The following is a 21,600-nucleotide window of genomic DNA, read 5'->3' as shown; positions in this document are numbered from 1 at the left end:
ACTCACACACACGCTCACACACACAGAGCACCCACGTGTCCAAGTCTAACTCTCAGGCTATGTACATAAACCCAGGCAGCCTTTTCGAAAGGGAAGATCCAAAGTAGCTATTAAATGCAACAGCTGTTACTTTATTTCCCCTGCCCCAAATTCCCTCTCTTTCTCCAGCAAGGCATAAACACCTAAACAGTACCAGCCTTTGCCACTTGCATTTTGTAATGGAGCTGAGAGTCTTTCTAATGACAAAGAAGATGCTCCCTTATTAGAGAAGGGGGTCGTGGAGAAAATCCACCGCTTGCCTCGATAGAGGGAGACGTCTGTAAGCCGGGCACAGACACCAGCCATGAGAGGGGACTCCATGTGCAATCAGAGATGTTTCCCCCCCAGGTGCTTTCCAAAAGAATGTAAAAGCAAGATGAAAATATCTTCCATTTCCTCCCTAATTTGTAGTTTTCTGGTGTTAGCAAGGCTTATAGGACACATGCTCCCAATTAGCTGCTCCTCTTAATTTAAATGCTTCATAAATTATCTCCTGCGCGTGTGGATTATCTCTTCATAACGCGAGTTAGCATTTAAATAAATAGATGTGGTGTAGAAAATGACAGAGGTTTACTTCTGAGGCGCTGGCATAATGAAGGGAGGCATCGCGGCGGGGCGGGCGCGAGGCCGTGTGGGCTCCTCCGTGTCTCCCAGAAAATGAGAGCGATTCGCAAAGTCCAGCCGCCCTTTACTGACTCTGCGTTCTCTTTCATGAAGTGTGTTTCATCGGTTCCATCGGTTCTTAACTTTTAACTTTGAAATAATTATAGACTCAAAATTATGTACTGCAAAAATAGCACAGAGAAGTCCCTAATACCCGTCACCCTGTTTCCCCCAGTGGTGACCCCTTAAATAACTAATGAAATATCATCACCAGGAAATTGACATTCTTGCCTTATGCATAGTCCTTTTTATGTTAAGTGGGCGTTTCAAAAACATCTCAGCGTGCAGTAATTACAGTCATAACGGCTACCCTGTGGTGAGCTCTTTCTCACCACAGTTGGTGTCTTCCCTGTCATTACAACAGCCTCGGGTCCTACGTTCTCTTGTTATCCCCATTTTTACCTGAAACAAATGAAATCCTATCCCCCAAGGGGATGGCATTAGGAGGTAAGGCCTTTGGGAGCTGATCAGGTCATGAGGTGGGGCCCTCATGAATGGCGTTAGTGCCCTTATAAAAGAGACCTAGTGACCTCTTGTGCCCTCTTGCCACCATGTGAGGACACAATGAGAAGTTGGCAGTCCACGACCAGAGGTGGACTCTTACCAGACACCAAACCCACTGGCGCCTTGATCTTGGACTTCCCAGCCTGCAGTGCTGTGAGAAATAAATGTGTCATAAACCACCCAGACTGTGTTGTTCCATCACAGCAGCCCAAATGGACTAAGACATATGTGGACCCCAGTCACTTGACAATCTGCCAGGGGTCACTGCTCGATGCTAAGTGACTTCTGACGAAGATGACAACAGCCCTGGGCCCTTGGACTTCTTCTGAGGATGGGCTGGGATTTCCTGTGCGTCATTCCTACCCAGCTAGGGCTGCCAGATAACATACAGGGTGTCCAGTTAAATTTGAATTTCAGATAGACAATGAATACTAAGTATGTCCCGTGCAATAATGAGTATGCCCCATGCAATATTTGGGACACATTTATACCGAAAAATTACTCGCTGTGTATGTGAAATTTGAATTTAACTGGATGTTCTGCATTTTTTATTTGCTAAATCTGGCAATGGAGCAGACCTCTGTCATAGCCCCCACGACCTCACCATGACCACCTGTTTCCTTCTTGTTAAACCTCAGGAAATTACAAGTTTGGGGGCAGCAAGAATTATGTCGCTCATTTCAATATCTTCAGGGCTGAGCCCAGTGTCTGGCACACACCTGATATTGTTTCTCAAATACTGTATGTCAAGTGATGGCACTTGGGCAGTTCTCTGTGAAGAGACGGGCTGACTATTTAGGAAGTCATTTGCAAGTGTCCTTATGTGGATACTTAGATGTGGCACAGTGGGAAGTGTGCTCGTGGCGCGGGCAGATGTGAACGTGGCCATGATAAAACGGCTCCCTTTTACTGTGTGTTTGGCGCATGCAGGCACTGGGAGATGGATTGAGCTGAACCACGTGAAAGTGCCGGTATTTTCCCAGTTTGAACCCACAAAACCACCGTTTCAGATGGTTCATTCTAACGCTCGATGGGCATTCTCTTCTCTGATTCTCATAACAGACCTCAGAGGCAGTTAAATTTGACATCCCATTTTACAGCTGGGGAGACTGAGGCAAAGAGGGCGTGAAATCACTTGCGCAAGGTTGTTCAGCTGGTGAGTAACAGCTTGGATTTCAGTCAGGCAGGCAGTCATGGCTCCCAAACCTGCCCAGTGCACCACCGACCTGTATGCCCATGAGGATGACTTCCCGTGTCCGGAGAGAGCCATTCCAGGCCACCAGATGTGTGGAAACTGGACGACCTGTGAATGTGATCTTTGAGCCTTCCCGGTACTGGTGCATGGCTCCAAGTGGCAATGGGAGCTGGCGCTGACCCTCTCGGGACTCTGAGCCCGGCTTCCCATTGATCACGTTGCCTCGTCTTCTGAGAAACCCAAAAGCCTATCATCTGCTCTGGAGACATAGTCGGGGTGCCCTGTGCATATCAAAACTCTTTTATAGAATTGGAATTTGTCTCTTGTAAGGATTGGCATCTATGAAAATCTTGCTTGGTTAAAAAAAAGTTCAATGTGCATTTTAGGATCAATACCCTATTTAAAGAGGGAATACATGTGGTCCAGCGCATGCTTCCCCTGGAAGAGCTTGGTTTTCCTAGTCCCTGTTCTGTGTGTCTTTCTGTTGGACAGTCATGCACTTAGGAAGGCCTTAGACATTCATTCATTCACTCACTCACTCATTCATTCATTCACTCATTCACTCAAACATGAAAATTGTTGAACTGTGACTCTGGTCCATTCATCGCAGGAAGGAGTGTGACTCCAGTGACATGGGATAAATGTGTGGCTCATGGTGCATGAGGACACTGCTGGTTCAGATGCTCAAGGATGCCGGGGATCAAGGGCCACCCTCGGAGTGACCTAAGCCCTTTGAAGCTCTTAACAAAGGGGTTTCTAAGAAAGTTCAGTCGTTAAGACCAGAGGGAAGCTTACAGATGGAGCTGCTGGGGTGGGTCGCAGAGGAAATGTGAGTGGAGTTGTGGCAGCCGATTTTTCTGCACAGAGAACCAGTAGGGATCACAAGTTAGTGATGAGTGGACGTGCACGGAGGCAGGATGAAGGCGGGAAACACGGCACCCCCGACACAGGGCAGGTTGGAAAGGGGTATCAGAAGCGTTACGGGAAGTTTTCTTTGAAATGGTCAAAATGGGATCTGACTACTTATGTGTTTCCAATGGATCTACTAATCATATTTCCTCAAATTTTATATCCCGACCCTTGTAAAAGGATTGCATTGAAGGCGTGCTTTAAGCTGCATTTTAATAAGTCAATAAGAAAGCTCAAAATTATTTAAAGCTTCTTAAAGAGGATTATATTTTATTTCTTAGGGGAATCTGGAGTGTAGAATAGTCACGATGCGTCATTCTTCTGAGATGGTTTTACATTAAGGAAGCACATCATTTTAGACAAGCACTTTTAAACATTTTATTGTTGGGATGGGGAAGATTCAGGACAAGAAGACTTTTGCTACCTGCTGGCCGCATCAACAGAGCCTGAGGTCCTTGAGGGGCAAGGAGTTGCATTTTAAGCTTTCAAGCAAATGTTGGGACTCTCCTTTGCAGTCTGTCCCCTACCCTTTAAAATGAGACTTTTCTGATCTTCTGAAAAGGATGGTCAGATTCCCCAGGTATCTAGGAAAGGCCATCTAGACACCATGCACCGTGGGGAGTAGACAGATCTGAGCCAGAGCATATATTTGATTTTTGTGTTTATAGCCCCGTTTCCCGCTGCACCCCAATGCTAAGGTGGTCTGCAGGCGGGGACATCACAGGACCCCAGGCTGGTTCCAGTCTCCCTACCCAGGGGACGCTGCCCAGGGGAGGAGGTCCACTCTGGGGCTAAGCAGATAATGTGCTCTGAACTTCCTTAGTCCTTGCCCATCCTGAGTGCCCCAGTCAAGGGACAAATCCAGGGGAGCTGGCAGAGAGAGGGGCAGCTTTAGGGGCAGGAAGAAGAAAGAAGCCACGTGAAACTGGGCCTGCACCTTTCTCTACATTGAATCACCTTTGGAGACACTGGAGACTGAAGAGCTCAAATGTCGTGTGTTGACACTGAGTCGGGGGTGTCCTGGTCCTGGTGGATGCCCTCTTCCTGGCGCACATGGTGGGAAAGGAAGGAGCTGCCTCTCAGCCTCTTCTCATAAGGGCCCATTCATGAGGGCTCTACTCTCATCACCTAATCACCTCTCAAAGGTCTCACCTCCTAACACCATCACACTGAAGATTCAGTTTCTACATACGACTTTTCAAGGGACGCGAACATCCAGCCCATCAGTACTTGGGACCAGAGGCGTTTCTGCTCCTCCTCCTCTGTTTCTCTTGGCAGGACGCTCCGTGCCTCCTTGGCCCCACCTTCCATCTAGGTCCCGCCTCCTGACTCTGCCTCTGCCTCTGTCTCTCTGTCTCTGGCATTCTGAATGCCAAGGCAGGGTGAGGAGAAAATGACTAAACTCAGCAGGAAAAGTGAGGAGGCTTCGGGCTCCGTCGGGCAGCCTGGGAGCAAGCCCTGTCCGTCTGAACCAGTGGGCATAGAGGGGCCTGTAAGATGGCGGAGCTGGGTGGGGGGGTCTGCCACAGCCACCTGTTCCCTCACCCATTCCACTTGCTCCTTTTGGAAGATGAAAAAGCCCAAACGTTTGCAATTTCTTTGAAAACAAAGTAGAGAGCTAAGATGGGAGATAGTGGAGTCAGTGTGAAGAAGTAAAGTATGTTTTTTCCTTTCTCATCCATCCAACCTACCAGGTCTCACAGTTCTTGCACTTCCAACAGCAGGGGTAGTTGGGAAGACCAGGTGTTGTCAAGGGCTGGCTCTGCAAGTCTGGGGTGTCCACCCTGCACACCCCAGAGAAAGGACTGGCCCTTACTCTGCTCCAGGAGGTCACCCTCTAACCTTGAGGCCCTTGGAAGGCCCTGACTGATCTGACTGTCTCATTTAGGGGCGGCCTTGGGCCACGCCCACTGCTTTAGGATCACAATGTCATTTATGGGGGGGGGGGGTGTTCCACGCGGTATCAGCTCAACCTCTGGAGGTGACTGAGACTAAGGCCAACTGCATGAGTGACCAACCATGTCTGTGTGACCAACTCCCAAGACAACCCGGATACCAAGGCCCGAGTGAGCTTCCCTGGTTGGCAATATTGTGTGCGTATTGTCACACGTTGGTGACATTGGGAGAAATAAACGTTCTCCACTGGGAGAGGACAAGTGGAGGTTCTGCTCTTGCTCTCCTCTCCCAGACCCTGTCCCATGCGCCTCTTCCCTTCGCTGATTTCACTCCATCTCCTTTCGCTGTAATAAACCACAACCATGAGTATCGTGGCTTATCTGAGCTCAGTGGTCCTTCTAGAGAACTATTGAAGCTGAAGACGATCTTGGGAACTCCCGAATGGCAGATGGTCTCTGCTTATCCCTGAAGCAGCCGTATGCAGCTGAGGGGCTCGTGCCGGCGTTTTGGTAATGGGGCGAGATGTGCGTTGTCATGCTCCGCGGGCCAAAGTGAATCCACCTGGTCCAAGGATCAATCCAGCTGAAGAGGTGGCCCCTCCAGCCTCAGGTCTTCAGATGGATAGCACCCAGGGGAACTCAGGCGGTATCTGGTCTACCTCACAAGTCGAGATGCAGGGTTGCTTTGCCCGCAAGTACCCTGTTAGTGCCAATGGCACTGGGCATGTGTTCAATCCTCCAGACTTCAGAAGACGTGCCCTCAGAGAACAGGAGATTCCTTTCAGAAGCAAAACCCCATTGGCTTTTATTACTTTGGGCAAAATAAAATTTGCCCCTGAATAAGCAAAAGCTCCCTGACAGCTCTGTCGACGTGAGGAGTCCTATTTGAAAAGATATGAAAGGCAAGGGACAAAAAAAAAACGTGAGGCTCCTCCAAGGCAGGTGGGGCCCAGCACGGGTCTGAGGTGACAACGAGAGGACTAATCATGTAACGAAGAAGACAGCGCTGGGCGTGAAGACACTCATCTCAGCCGAGCCCTTTAAAACCAAAATGATGGAGTTCATTTGCATTTAGATCTCCTTGGCTCCCTCTTTTCATCTAAGGACAAATCCTCACAAAAGGCTGCTTAATTAGACCAAATTAGATTTCCGCTCAGCAGCTTGTCACTCATTACAAAATGCTGCTGTTCTTCTATTTTGGTAATTACAGGCTGGTCTATACCAGTTTGTAAGCATTCGCTCCAGCCACTGAGTATGACTAGCATTCCTGATTTTGTGCAGAGAAGAGAAACATTAGTCAGTTGCACCAAATCTGTCTATTTTATAAGTTGGATCAAGACCACCACTGGAGTCTTTCACAATAACGGGTATGCTCACTCTTAATTCTTTAATGATTAATTGTAGGACCAGCACACAGCTCGGTAATTTCCAAGACTAAAAGCGGAGTACAAACAGATTTCATATGTAGCAATTATGCCATATGTTTGAAATCTTTACCTGAGTTTCGCAGCCCTATTCCACCTAAAAAGCCACCCATTAAGTCATTTATAGTACAGCCCTCATCCTCCACCGAGATCGCTCAGTTGTCTTTGGCACGGAATGTCTTCAGGGAAGCTCAGACCTTCTCTTTCATGGTTCATTCCCTTCTCCCACGCATGGAGCCACGGCCTTTCCAGTGTTCCGCTGTAGATGCAGCCACGTGGGTGGGTGGGTGCGTGGGTGCGTGGGGAGGGCCATGGAGGACTGGCCTTGGTTTGTCTGCTCTGCTCCAAGGTCTTCATTATCACAGTCTTCAAATACTTTCCACTTGTATTTGGCGCAGCTCACCATCTATACGACTTTTCCCAAACCCGGGATGGTCCTCACAGTGGCTGGCGAGTTGTGCCAGAGAGGCCAGGGGTGGAGTCCCATCGGGCATACCCTGGTCATTTTGCTTGAGTGAGTGTGGGCAGGCAGGCAGGAGCTGGTCAGCAGGCACAGGGGCTGCCTGTGCAGGTGTAACAGGTAGTGTCAAGTCTAATAGTAACTGCCACCCATCCTGCTGCAGATACTTAGTGAGACCCACCATGTGAAGGGCATTGACTATTCTCTCTTCACACCAGGCCTATGAATCTGTGGCATTAAGAGATGAGCTAACAAGTGGCAGAGTTGACCTTGGAGCCCAGATCAGGCCGGCCCTAAAGCTTTCCCACTGTGCTGCTCTGCCTTCCTGAACAAAAGAATCAGATGACGTGGATCTAGGTGGTGTGGATCTAGGCATGCTCCAGAAAGAGAATAGTAGAGTCAGGGGGGCTTTCAAGGTCCACTAGCTCTGCTTCCTCATTTTACAGATGGCAACACTGAGGCCAGAGAAGGGGAGAGGGAGCCGCCTCTAGGCTGCCCTCCTAGATTGGCCCTCCCCTTTATCCTCCAGTGTCCTGCCCCTCCTGGTTCCCGCTCACCTGTCATAATCACAGCCAATCTCCACTGCTCATACAGTCCAGGCGGTGCTACCTTCCTTGTGGGGCCCACAGTGGGGCAGGGCAGGGCTGTTCTACTTTGGACCTTCATAGCTCACCTCCCTGGAGAATCTTGGAATAGATTCCACAGGCTGTTCTACAAGACCTGCCCCAGGCGGCCCAGGCCTGGGAGAAGCCCTGCTTCCATGAGCTCCAGAGCATCAGCCACCTGCAGCACTCCCTGGCACTCAACACGTGAGCATTCCAGAAACGTGTGTTGGAGACCTACTGTGTGCCAGGCACCGGCATAACATGGTGAATGGGACAGACCTGCCCTTGTGCTCATGCAACTGTCAAGCAGCGGAGTTAGACGTGGCAGAAACCACCACCCAAACAATCAGTCATCATGAGATGGGCCCAGGAAGGGAAATAAACAAGGTCATGTTGCTGGGGTTTCTAACCGGAGCTATAGAGTCAGAGGCCTTTCCAAAGGAGGCGACATTTAAGCTAGGAGTTAAGGAGTGCAGGAATCGATGAGGTGGGGGAGGTGACTGAACACAGATTTCACGTGAGAAGGGCCCACAAGTTCAAGGAGCTGAACTAAAACAGTAGAAGTGGAAAGTGAAAGAGTGGGTATATGACGAGGCTGGATCTGGGAGCAGAGGTGCCCCTCGTGTATCGGCGGGGCTCTTACTACATAAATGAGCTGAAGACGGCTCCTGTGTGTGGGCTCCGTGGTTGTTTATTTCTTCATAGCCGGCAGAGACCTGCTAGTTCAAAAGCCCACTAGCACCAAACTCAAATTTTTACACATCCAATTGTTTTAAAGATAGCTCAAAGAAGCAGATTTTTAGCCATGTAGGGCCTGTCTGCTTTGCATACCCCTCAAAATGACACAGCATTTGCTGGCCATTGGTAAGATAGAACCTCATTGTCATAAGACCCCAGGCCACTGCTGCCCTTCAGAGCTCTCGGACCTAGACACTCCCTGCCCTGCTCTGAGGGACATAACCAGGACACCTGACCCCTCCCTGGTCCTCCTTTCCCTGTCTGGATGGCGGCCCCTCACCCGTAAGCCCCTGGACATGTCATACTGTGAGGGACTGCCATCTCGTACGCCCCTGTCCAAGTGCCACCAATAACGCCTGTGTGTGCATGCCTCTCACGGTCACGTCTCTCCCTGATCAGCCGAAATCCTTGAACTTACTCCCTACACGCCTCTCTCCACACCCAACTTATTATCCATCTCGTATGCTCCAAGGTACCACTCACAGGCCTACGCCCCGCCGCCTCTACTAAAACAAATAAGCATTGCTTAGGTCCTCACATCACCTCCTCTATAAAATGGCAGCCAAGACCAATCAGGAAACAAGCCCATAGGCGGCAAAGATGGGGGTGGGGGGGGGGCAGCAGCAGGACTCTGTCCGCCAGCCACCCCGCTTCCTGCTGAAATCAATAGCCTTCCTTATTAACAGGCTTCATTGCACACTCACTTCCTCCGCTTCCGTTACCTGCTATGCTAACAGGTCAGCTGCCATTTTGTGTTAAACTCCTGCTCATTTATTACAATACCAGTTTTTTTTATTGACATGGAAATAAAACTTACAATCAATGAGGTATTATGAAATATACATCAAAACGAAAGTCACCGGAGCTGGCGTTTTCATCTGTTCTCAGGAAGGAACAGGGTTTATGGGGGTTGGGGGGGGACACTGAACATTTTTCTTCCCTATTACATGATCTGATTTTCAATGAATTTATAAAGAAAATGAAAACATAAATAGAGTAACCAAACAGAATGATCCCTGCAGCTGTCAAAACTTAAAACAGTTCAGTTTCCCTTTGATTTCTGCTTTAAGTTTTGAAAAGTACATAGATCATTCTGTGCTTTTTCTTTTTCTTTCTCCCCATCCCTTTTGCTTGGTAGGGAGCCCCTTTCTCAAATCTGCTCCCTCTGTGGTTCACTGGCTTTGCCCTTTGACAGCTGAACTGACCAAATGACCAAATGAATATGCCACCTATTCCTTATGCTGTCGGCCTCACCTTGACAGAGGGGACCTCTTATGCTGTTTGTTACTTCTCAGCAGTCTGGAAACTTACTGCTTTCCGTGTCAGACGCCACATCACAGTAGGCTCACAGGTGTCCTTCTTTTCCCAAACTGGTGGCCCCTTGGAGAGGAAAGAGAAAGGAACAGCTCTTCCCAGCTGGTGCACACCTACTGCGTGCCAGGCACCCCTGCCTCACCTCATTGTCTCATCTAAATCTTGTCATTACAGCCTGAGGTGGTGACGGTTATCTCTGTTTCACAAATGGTGAGAAACGGAGACTCAAAGAGTTCACGCAGTAAAGGAGCATCAGAATCTGGATCCAAACCCCATCTGTCTACACTGGGTGGAAGCTAGAGAAGGCCTCGGACTTGGCCTTCTCATTTTTTTCTTAAAGCCGTTGAACCCGCTCTCCAAAAGATGTCTGACACATGTATTATCGTGCCACCTGGCCGGGTCAGGATGAGGGCTTCTGCTCCTGGGACCCTTTCCTCGTCATCCCCTGAGGTTCTCTGTGCTCTGCTTTGAGCCTCGAGATACTGTGGGAAAGTCACTGATCTCCAGTGTTCCTGGTACACGTGAGTCTGACAAGCACCAGCACCCAGGTCTCTGGACTCTCCCAGTCCACAGCCCCCCCACCCCCCAAGCACAGCAGCCTTCCAAAAGTGAGGCCACACGAAGCCGAGGACGGACATAACGTGGGGTGGAATCCATCACGTTTCACTGGGCCTTGGGCGTCCCTTAAAACAAGTATTTCATGAAAACCTAGAAAGCCTCTAACAGACATGCCTGCACCAGCTTCCGCCATCTGGACCATGAGAGCAACGAGACCCATGGGACGTGGCCTCAAATGCCCCTGTCCCAGCCTCGTGCCCCACCCCCAACTCCACACAGTCTCAGTTCCTTCAAGTTGAACTATGTTTTCCCACCACATTGTCCTGCAGTGAGACAGCAGTCACTTTATTTGCATTTCTTTCCTTTCCCATCCCTAAGACAGAGGAGTTTCCTAAATTTCTTGGATGGGAGGCATGGTATATCCCTCCTTTGGACGTATTAGTTTTTCTTTTTACTGAGGCAAAGTTCACATGACATCAACCATGAGCCAGTTTTAAGAGTACGATTTGGTGGCACTTACCATCTTCCCAGTGTTGTGCAATCACCACCTCTATCTACTTCTAAGGCATGTTCATCAGCCCAGAAGGAGACCCCGTTAAGCAATCACTCCTAATCTCCCCTCACTCCATTCCCTGGCAATCACTAGTCTGCTTCCTGTTCTGGACCTTTCATAGAAATGGAATCCTACAACGTGTGGCCTTTGCGTCTGGCTTCTTTCCCTCAGCATGTGTTTTCAAGGTTCGCACATGTGGCAGCATGTACCAGTGCTTCATTCCTTTTTACAGCTGAGTAATATACAACTGTCCATGGACAGTGCGTTTCGTTTATTCACTCCTCAGCAGATGGGCATCTGAGTGGTTTCCATCTTTTGGCTCTTGTGAGTAAATAATGCGCCCGCAAACTTGCATGTATGTATATTAGCTTGAACACCTGTTTTCAGTCCCTTTGGCTCTATACCTAGAAATGGAATTGCTGGGTCATCTGGTAATTAATTCTATGTTTAACTTTCGAAGAACCATCAAATCGACATATTAATTTTATAGCTAGTTCTCCATTCACACAAATGGAGACAAAGTCGCTGATGATTCAAAATGGTGGCAAGGCTCATGAGAACCACTGGCTAGCAGCACTGCCTTTTGTTAGGAACCTTCCAGGCTCTCTGCCTAGAACTTGCCCTGCATTGTGACATGCTCCAACAACCCTATGAGCTGTGCCCTCTCATTATGCCTGTGCTATAGGTAAGGAAACTGAGGCTCAGAGGTTAAGCAACTTGCTCAAGGTCACACAGAGCTGAGAAGCCAGAATTCCAACCCTGGCGGTGTGGCCCCAAACTCGTGTTCTTAAACACTAAACTGTCAAGTCCCAGTAAGGTGCCCAATGACTTCTGTTTGCATTGGGAACGTGACGGGCGTGGGAAGACGGAACCAGCTCTCCGCACCTAACTATGCCCAGCTCAGACTGTCTGAAAAACGTGTGTGCCTTCCTTGAGCACGCCCCAGCTGTGAGCTGGCCTCCCAGGGGCTGGGATGGAACCCCACACAGTGGATAACGCCCAAAGCACAGAAGTGACACTGGACTGCAAAGCACTACACCGAGTGATCTCTGTCTGTTGGGCATTTATCTTTATCCTTCGTATCTTCAGAAACTGGTCATTTGTCCACATCACAGCTCCCTTTACTGGGCAACCGCTCTGGGTCCACAGCGGAGCTCAGGCCATCTTATTGACTCATCTCAGCCACGGACCTAAAAAGGGATGTTGTTTTCCCCATTTTATCCATCTGAACTTGGGGTGCAGATAGGCTGAGCAATTAGCTCAAAGCCACACAGGTGTAACTGGCAGAGCTGGTATTGAACCAGACGTTCAGATTCAAGAGCCGTACCTGTAAGCGGGAGTCGATCCTCCCCGCCCACCTGTGCTGGAGGCACCGCCTCCTTTAGGAGCTTCTGATTCTGCCCAGGAGGAAAAGTTTCTCGGTTTCGTTCCCTAGGACAATGAGCTTCCTCCTAAGAGTGATTTGGGTCAGTTCATAATCACAGATGATGCCTAGCCAGTTTCTATTACTTTTGTTCTTTTAAATTTTTTAAGATCCAAATCATGGTGTTTGTTCCTTCCAACCTCTCACGTTTGCCTTTTTCAGAACGCTGCACGTTTCCCCCTCATCCACCTAAACCTGCTGTTGAGTTACCGACCCCCAGAGGCTGCGGGCCCAGAGCCATGCATCCATGCACTTTGCTGCTTGCAGCCTTCTCTGAGTGTAATCAAACATCAAGCTAAGTAGCAAATAAATCTCTCGATCTCATAAGCTGCACAGCGAGATCATGTAAATGCAAATGAAGGACCTGGTTTCAAGCTGTCGAGGGGGAGGGGAGGGAACGCCAGGCCCTGTCACCGTGACCGCCTCATGGCGGCAAGGGCCATACATCAGCTACAACAACGGGACTGGCAGCACGAAGGGAGCTGGGGCTGCCCCAGAGGATGGGGGGATGGGGCGGGTGGGAAAACACAGGTAGAGCTAAGGGAGGGCCCAGTGGGGTGTCTGGGCCGACGCCTAGAGAGGTGCCCTCACTGCCCTGCCCGGGGCTCCCCTTGGCCTGAGCTGGAGAGCTGCTCTAAAAATACCACCACCAACAACAGTGGGAACAGAAACCACTGTGTATTGAGCACGCATCCTGTGCCAGATGCCCTAAATGCTCTATGTGGCCTGCGGAGGTTTTACAGGTCAAGAAACGGGGGACGAGACAAATATAGTGACTTGCCCATGGTCACACAGAAAGTGGCAGAGCCAGGACTCAGTTCTGCCTGACATTAGCACGCTGGGTTCCCCACCCTCCAGCCAGGCCTAAGGGCACCCCTCCCCTTGCCCCTCCCCCGCCCAGTGGCAGCAACCTTCGCCCCCATTATAAACTCACAGCAGAGTTGTGATGTCTACAAGAACCTGCACCTTGGCAGGTCATAACATAGATACTTATGCTGTCACTCAGCCTTTTGATGTTTTAAATTATAAAAGTGAAATCTCAACCCTCCCCCTTTCCCCCCCCGAAGGCCCCTATCTCTTAACTGTTAACACACACACTCATAATCGGTTAGGTTGCGTGTTTCCTTCCGGTGCTTTTTCAATGAATTCTTTTTTTTACACGGTTGTAAGGATAGTATATGTAAAATTTTGAATTCTGCCGTGCTTCTGCTTTCACTTGACATTATTTTCTATGCCTTTGATCCTACGTGGACGTGGTCTTCTCGGTGTGGCTTCAGTATCATTACGTGGTGCTCAACTGCCACTCACACAGGCACACGGCTCAGAGATCCTGGCTTGTAAGACGACGCCCGAGCCCTTTGATGCATAATGCACCTTATTTCACACGGTTGTTTATCTGAGGTCCTCATTATGGAAATAAATAAATATTCTCTATGCTAATCATGACCACAATTTGCATTTATATTGTGCTTTTCATTCGAGGATCTTAAGTTGTTTTACAATAATGAACTACCCCTCCGTGAGCAAAACGGTGTGTGTGCATATGCATGGAGTCACCATATACAGATATTTATTTAATAACTACCAGGCCATAACTGGGATTTCACGGAACTACGCTTTAATAGGATGCAGGAAAGTGAGTGCAGGCTTTTCCACTGTCGAACAAACATTCATTTAGTGGAGACTTGGCTGGGGGCTTGATGAGCTGCATTCTGTGCCACTGCCAGGAAGTGGGAACGAGTCCTTCGCAGAGCTGCCCCTCAGCTCTCAGGCAGGTCTAGAACCTGGACACCAAGCTCCCAGGCAGAACACCCACCATTGTGGAGCTGACCACAGGCCCGTTTGTCCAGAGCAAGACCCAGTTTAGGCCACCCTAAAGAGAGCCCACTGACTTCACCCACTCCTGCCTGTCCAGTGGGGGATGGGGACTGGTTACATTTTTTTTTAAGATATATTGAGTGGAAAATGATTAGACTTGAGATGCAAGGCCAGGTCACTTGTTTTGAAATTGTCCCACGAAAATGGGCTTTGGCGAGGCTCTGATGCCTCAGGCAGAGGCCTGCAGGAAATGTCACCGTGCTAGCCTCTGCAAAGCCCCAGCAGTCCTCATGCTGGCGACCGGCTGCTCCGAGGGGGCTTCCGGGCCAGCAGCCTGGTTCCCAGTGCGGGGTTCCAGGGCCTGGTCCTTCACGTTGGGGAGCAGAGGGAGTTGCCGTGCAGAAGGAGCCCAGAGAATCCCAGGACCCCTGGGACGGGAAGAGAGATGGTTTTAATTAGAGCTGAGAGATGAGAAATAAGGCAGAGAGGGATGACATCTTAATGAGGTTTAATGAAGCTGTCTGCTGATGGGGACAGCTGTCACCCAGAGTTGTATTCCAGCCAAGCCACTTTGTGACAGAGGAAGCTTAGAAAAAGGCACAGTTTGAAAGCGGCTGAGAAGGGTGGGGTGGTCAGACCCAAATCTAGGACTTTTCTCCATGTTCACCTCTTGACCCTCACACCTCGACGACAAGGGACGCAGCCAGTGAACCATATTTGAATAGCTTCGATATCCCACAGTTCTCTGTGTGCAAAGCTGAGGTGCGCCTCTTAAAAGACCTTGAGGACTTTGCATGAGGCGCCTCAGAATTCGGTCATAAGAAATGAGAAATGCAAGGAGGCCTGGCTTTTGCGGAGGAAAGGGGTTCATTGGTCTGTTCCATTTCTGAGCCTTGATTTCCCCTTCTGTGCACTGGCGACACTGTGGCCTCCCTCATAGATAGGGTTGTTGTGAGGGGCTAAGCACAGAGCTACAACTTTCAAGAGAGCTCAGTTTAACCCCAGCTCTCTTATTTGTGACCTAGGTGGCTTGGAGCTAGTGTGAACCTCTGTACGTTTCCGTTTTCCCATCTGTAAAATGGGAAACCTACCTCACAGTGGGCTTGGCGGAGTTCATGGAGAAGCACAGGAGCGATCAGGACATAGTAAGTGCTCAATAAAGAGGTTTGCTAAATGAGGGTAGAGGGCATCGCAGGAGGCTTGCATGTAGGAGGTGCTCAATACGTTGCCTCTCTTCCCCATTGCTTTCTTTACTTCTGCAAGAACGAGACCGTGGTGCTTCCGAGGGATCCTGGTGCAGGCAGGGTGCTCCCAGCCCGCACGGGCCCCGACAGTCCATCTGTGCCATCGGCCCCAGGACCTTTGCACATTCCAGCCTGAGAGCTGACTAGGAGGCCACTTTTGCCTCTGTACAATCTTTCATCCTGTTCTGGGCTGGTGAAGCTGGCTGCTAGGGAACACGGGTGGCTGCTCAAAGCTGAGATCAGTGGCCACATCCAGTCAGTTTCATGGACATCAGAGTGGGGTTGCCATGGAAAAGCAGGTGACCAACACTGTCAGGCCTCCAGTCCCCTTGCGTCTCAGTAGCAGCTGATCTCAGATGTCTGTCACCGCCAGCTTGTGCATCCAAAAGTTCAGGGTCAGGAACTCCTCTGAGCACCTGTTTGTTAGTCCTTAGCTGGCTTTGCACAGCTCCCTGAGGTCCCAAGACCAGCAGACCCGTCTGTCGGCCAGCTCTTCATTGTAGGTAGGAAAGAAAGAAGGAAGGAAGGAAGGAAGGAAGGAAGGAAGGAAGGAAGGAAAAAAGGAAGGAAAAAAGGAAGGAAAAAAGGGAGGAAGGAGGCCCAGGGTCAGTGCCAGGCCCTCCCACCTCTGGCTCAAAGCTCTTTCCTGTTTCCAGGGAGCCCCTCGAAGAACCCTCAGCTCTCCTGCCTGCCCTTCCCGCCCCACTGCAGTCTTCTTCAGGTCAGCTTTCCTCAAAATGCCAATCCAAGATCTGTATCTTTCTTCCCTTTCCTGCCCACCCCTCCTCTGACCCAGTCACGATGTAGCTGTCCTGCATTCAGCTCAGTTCAGGCCTACAGTGTTTTCTGAAGTGACAGTAACTTCCTTAACCCCCAGTATAGACATCAAAGAACAGACTTTCCCTGGGGTCTCCTGGACATAAGGAAGGCTATGGGCTCCGTGTGTTTGGAGGTGGGAGGGGGAGGCGTGCGTACAACCTTCCTGCAGAGCTAAGATCTGTGCACACGAAAGACAGTGAAGACAGTGGCTGGCCAGGGGTAGTTTATGCTAAATGCCAAGCGAGTCGTGAAGGGGCAGCAAAGACTGCTGTCAGATGGGGGTTCAAATCCAGCCTGGCCACTCGTTAGCTGTGCGGCGTTGAGCAAATAAGGCACTAACGCTGTCTGAAAACAGAAGTAGTCATAGCCACTTTGTAGGATTGCTCTAAGCCTTGGCAGTAATGGGGTGAAGCGCCCACATGGACCCAAGCTCTTGGTCTCCATGATTACAGGTGTAGCTGTGGTTGGCGGTGTTGGTACCAGGGTGGGGCCAGGACGTTATGTCCAGTTAGCTCATCTGACTGGGCAGATGAGCTGGCAATGGGCGAATACTGGGGTATTTACATGTGAAGGCAGGTTCTCTGAGACACGCGGCCCCTGAATCTAAAGGACCAAATTGCCAAGGGTGGAATTTCAAGCATGGGAGGTATTTGGGGACGAGTGGAATAGAGGGACCGATCAGGGCAAACTCCCACAGCTCCAGCTTGGGCAGGACCCCTGTGCAAAGCTCTGCAGCTGTTCTCAGGCCCAGGGGCCCTTTGGGTTTCCTGCAAGTGGCCTTCTCAGCCACGAGTAACCTGGCTGAGAGGGAAGGAAGTCCAGTTGCCAGGGTGGGAGGGGCTGAATCTGCTTCTCAGCAAGTTCTTGGGGACTTCTACTCCATTTCAAGGACGACATGCCAGTCTGGAAAGGTCGGAGGACGTGAGAAAACCAGCCTTGCATTCTTAGAGATTTCCTGATGTCACCCTGCCACCACCATCACCACCATATAAGTCTCAGAAACACAGTCCCAGAGAACCCTCTGGGAACCAATAAGTTGCTTTTGTGTGCTGCTGCTGTTTCTCTTTCGTTGTGTTTATGCAGTACTTGTTTCCTGGGGGGATAGGGAAAAGCCATTGCTTTCTCAACGTCTGGCCGGAGTCACAGGCGAATGGGTGCGAAGGTCGCCCACATCAGGTCAGGAAACAATAGGACAGCACCCCTGAAGCCTCCTTGTGCTGCCCTCTCAGCCACTCTCCCCGCCCAAGGGGACCCACGCTTCTGACTCCCCAAACCCGATGAGTCGTGCTTGAGTTTGAACTTCATCTGCGTGGAGCAGTGCCTGCCTTGCGTGTCCGGCTTCTTTCACCCCACACGTGGCGTGAGAACCACCCGTGTGGTTGTGTATAGCTGCTCTCCCATTCTCAATGTTGTACAGCAGGGCTCCTCAGCCTTGCCACTGCTGGCATGTGGGGTCAGATCGCGCTTTGCTGTTGGGGGTGGGGCTGTCCTGTGCACTGTGGGATGTTTAGCAGCATCGCCAGCCTCCGCCCACCAGATGGAGGGTGGTGGTACTCCCTCCCAAGCTGTGACAACCCAAAATGTCTCCAGATATGACCAAATGTCCTTGGGGGGGTGAGGGAAGGGGCAAACATATCCCCCAATTGAGAACCACTGCTATGGAGTATTCTATGGAATGATTATGTCACCACTTTTTTATCCACCGTGATGGCCTTTTGGGTTGTTTCTGGAACTTGGTTCTCACAAATGGAGCCACTATGAGCATTCTCACGCATATCTTTGGGAGAACATGGGCTCTCCCTTCTGCTGGGTGTCCAAGAGGGGGTGATCGGGTAGGCATATGTTTAGCTCTAATAGATACTCTAAACAGTTTTCGATAGTGATTGTACCAGTTCAGACTCCCACCAAGTGCATGAGTGTTCCGGTTACTCTACATTTTCACCAGACATTGAGTTTTTATGTTGCATTTCCCAGAGGTTGAGCACCTTGACGTATGAGTCTTGGCTACTTAGACATCCTCTTAATGAAGCGCCTATTGAAATATTTTACTCATTTTGTTTTATAAGATCTCCTGCCTTTTCCTTATTGATTTGTAGCAGCTCTTTATATATGATGGATAAGAGTTCTTTGTCAGATACATGTATTGCAAATATCTTGTCTCACTCTATGGACTCACAGATTTTTAGAGCTAGAGGCAACCTGGGCTCCTGTCATGAACCTCCCCTGGTTTACTTAACTGTCATTAGTTGTTCAATTGTCCTTTTTGTAAGACGATGAATGTCCTAATGGCAGGGGCTATGCATCTTCTTTGTTCACCTTTGAACTCCAGGCACAGGGCTTGGTGCAGAATAGGTCAAAGATAAATATTTGTGGAGGGAAAGAATGAATGAACCTCCCACTGGGATGATTTTTGCAGTGAAGCCTTCTGTGTGCTTCGGCAGTTGTTGATTCTTAGACAACCCTCGCTAAAAAGCGTGGAGAGCCTGCCTGCTTCCCTGCCCCCTCCACCCGCCCAGAATGGCAGCCAGCTCCTGAGTCTGTCTGTCGGTCCTCTGCCAGCTGGAAGTCTGCCCACCTACACCTGCCCTGAGGGAGGGGGGCCTCTCCCGGAGAAGTCACATTTTAATTAACTTCCCCGGCAGTCACCAGAGAGGCCAGATCATTTTCATAAACAAATGAGAAGCCAGAGCTTTGTCTGCAGCTCAGAGTGAGTCATGTGCAAGGAATTCAAACAAACCACCCAGCAGAGGCCCCACGCACCCACCTGGAACTCAGAACTCCGGAGCTCCCGAGAAAGGTCAGGGCCCAGGGTTTGAGATGGGAAAGAAGAGGGAGCAAACTGATCAGGCTCAGTGTAGAAAAGAGCTGCCAGAGTCTCCAAGTAGGCATTTCATTCATTCATTCATTCACTCATCCATTCAACCCCTATTTACTGGCATCAGTTCTATGCTGGTCCCTTGGAAAAATAGGGGTGAAAATAGAAAGACAGGGGGCCTATGGGGACTCTCTGTACCTTTAGCCTAATTTTGCTATGAACCTAAAACTGCTCTAAAAAAGAAAGTCTGTTTTAAAAAAATTTTTTTTAATTAACCTTTAATAAATAAATAAAGACTGAGCAAACTGTCTATTGGGGAAGACAGACATTAAACTGATTATCAGGCAATTAACAACTTAATCACTTTGTAATTCTTAACGGCTTTACTGAGATATAACCCACACACCCCACAATTCACCCATTTAAAATATACTGTCTAATGGCTTTTAGTATATTCATAGAATTGTGCAACCATTACCACAGTCAATTTTAGGACATTTTCGTTTCCCCCTGAAAGAAGCCCCACACCTCCTTAGCCATCACCCCCCACCCCCATCGTCCCATTCCACTCCCCCTCCCAGCTGTAGGCAATCACTGATATACCTTTGTCTCTGTGGGTCTGCCTATTCAAGACAGGTCATGTAAATGAAATCCTACAATACGTGGTCCTTTGCGACTGGCTTCTTCAATGAGCATCATCATATCGTCAAGGCCCATCCCTGCTGTAGTAGGTATTACTGTGTAATTTTGAAAGTGCCCTGAAGGTGGCGATCAGAGCCCTACGGTGCCACACACAAGGAAGCTTGTCTGGACTGAGGGCAACCTGAGGGGACTTCCCAGAGGAAGAGGTTTTCATCGCAGATATTAACTGAGCACCTACTATGTACCACCAAAAAGAAGAAGGTGATAGAGGCTATGGCTCTGGCCGTGTAGGACTTTTCATCCAGGCAGGCTGGCCTAGCATGTCTGTTCATAGAAATCCAGGTCACTTAAGTCCTAAGCCCCAAATAAGCAGAACAGATAGTAAGAGGTACCAGAGCCAGGTGAAGGAGAGACCACTGTGAACCTGTGGGAGCTTGAAGAATGACAAGAAGTAGGGAGGGCAGGCCAGGAGCAAAGGGCATTCCAGGAGGTTGGGCCACCCACAGACCCTTGAGGGAGGGGAGTAGGCTACTCTGCCAAAACCACAGGGCCATGTGGGGGAGCCTGGGAGAGGCAGCTGCAGGGGTGGATGGTGGAGGGAGCAGGGCCTGGACTGCCAGCCCCAGGGAGGGGTTTATTCCAAAGGCAGTGATGAGCCATTACAGCTGCTCCCTGATCATCTATCTACCTCTATGTGCCCAGGTCCCTGGGAGCTGGAGAGATGGAGACGTAGATGAAATGAAAGGAGAAAGTTAGGACTGACAGAAACATATGCAAAACTGAACATTGTGTCTAGAACACAGAAGCCAGCAAATGCTCATCGATGGTGATGAAGATGATGGCATTCTAAGCACCCTCCAGGGTAGGGTCTCTGAGCTCGGGAAGCTGCTGACAGGGAGTGTGACCAAACGACTAAGAGCTCCAGCCCAGAGCCCAGCCACACCTGCATTTGAAATCCAGCCCCACTCCTTAGGAGCCCCGGATAATGAGATAATGACTCCGCCTCTCTAGGTCTCAGTTTCCCTATCTATAAAATGGGGGGAATCAACATGGTGGAGAATACAACAATTTTGTTCCTACAAACCCCTTCTGGTTGGGGGGAGGGTGGGGGCGTCAGGGAGGAGTTCACCAGAGACCCAGAGAGTGAGACTAGCTGTTCAGCTGCCAAGGGCGACAGTGAGCCTTGTCACTGGGTAGGAATAAAGAGGCAGGAAAGATGCCCCCTCCTCGACGTGGCCTCCAGGTGAGTCTCCGGGATCGGGGCTCTTCAGCACATCCACATCTGAGATGTTTCCAGCCGGGCAGGCCTAGGCTGGACGCCAAGTACAGCTGCTCGGAGCAGGGACTGCATGGCCCTCTCTCACGGGACCACCCCCGGCGCGGCTCTGCTGCCCTCACTGGCCCCTTAGCGTGAGCACACAGTCAGGTGGCTCAATGCCCGGCCACACTCGGAGCACCCGGTGACTCCCCATTGCCGAGTTTATCATAACAGGGTTGGTCTGAGATTCCACTCCTCACCTTTGTTCTCTGTCCTTCTCCCAACAGGCTGAACTCGGGAAGCCCCGGGAAAGGAGCTACAGTCTGCCTGGAATTAATTTTAATTACGGACTCTACACCCGGGGACTGGACGGAGGGGTCCCCGAAGGTGAGCAAGCACGCTGTGGAACCCAAGGGGCTTGAGCTCTTGACCTAGGCTGGCCACTTGGCAGTTGGCCACGCTCCAGGCAAAGAGCCCCGGGGCCTGCCCCGCAGCACAGCTCTAATAGAAACCACAGCCTGGGCTTGGCCAAGACGGGAGGACCGAGCAGGGTCCAGGTCTACGGAGTCAGGGAAACTGCAAGGACCTCAGCCAGTGTGGAACCTTGTCCTCAGGCAAGACACTGAGCGCGGTGCCACTAAAGCTGCAAGTACAGAACGCGCTCGGGATTGGGTAGGAATCAAGGTTAGGGTGCTCACCCAAAGAGGTCACGGCCAGGTGAAGC

General features: G+C 50.2%; 1 protein-coding gene and 1 long non-coding RNA gene across 2 annotated transcripts in view; one reads left to right on the top strand and one right to left on the bottom strand.

The window, feature by feature from the left end:
- The window catches only part of LOC148754936 (uncharacterized), a 113,845-nt gene that overhangs the window by 35,047 nt on the left and 57,198 nt on the right, over positions 1-21,600 (bottom strand). The window lies entirely within an intron of this gene.
- CFAP77 (cilia and flagella associated protein 77) overlaps positions 1-21,600 on the top strand; it is a 119,243-nt gene that overhangs the window by 44,093 nt on the left and 53,550 nt on the right. The window contains exon 2 of the mRNA XM_019728904.3: positions 21,164-21,263. Within this exon, the coding sequence (XP_019584463.3) occupies positions 21,164-21,263 (100 nt within the window). The remainder of the gene's footprint in view (positions 1-21,163; positions 21,264-21,600) is intronic.

This window comes from Rhinolophus sinicus, chromosome 16 (genome assembly GCF_057876585.1).
Source record: "Rhinolophus sinicus isolate RSI-liver-muscle chromosome 16, RSI-T2T, whole genome shotgun sequence".
NCBI lineage: Eukaryota > Metazoa > Chordata > Mammalia > Chiroptera > Rhinolophidae > Rhinolophus > Rhinolophus sinicus.
Note: the sequence above shows the minus strand (reverse complement) of the source record. Positions and strands in the feature narration are given on the sequence as shown.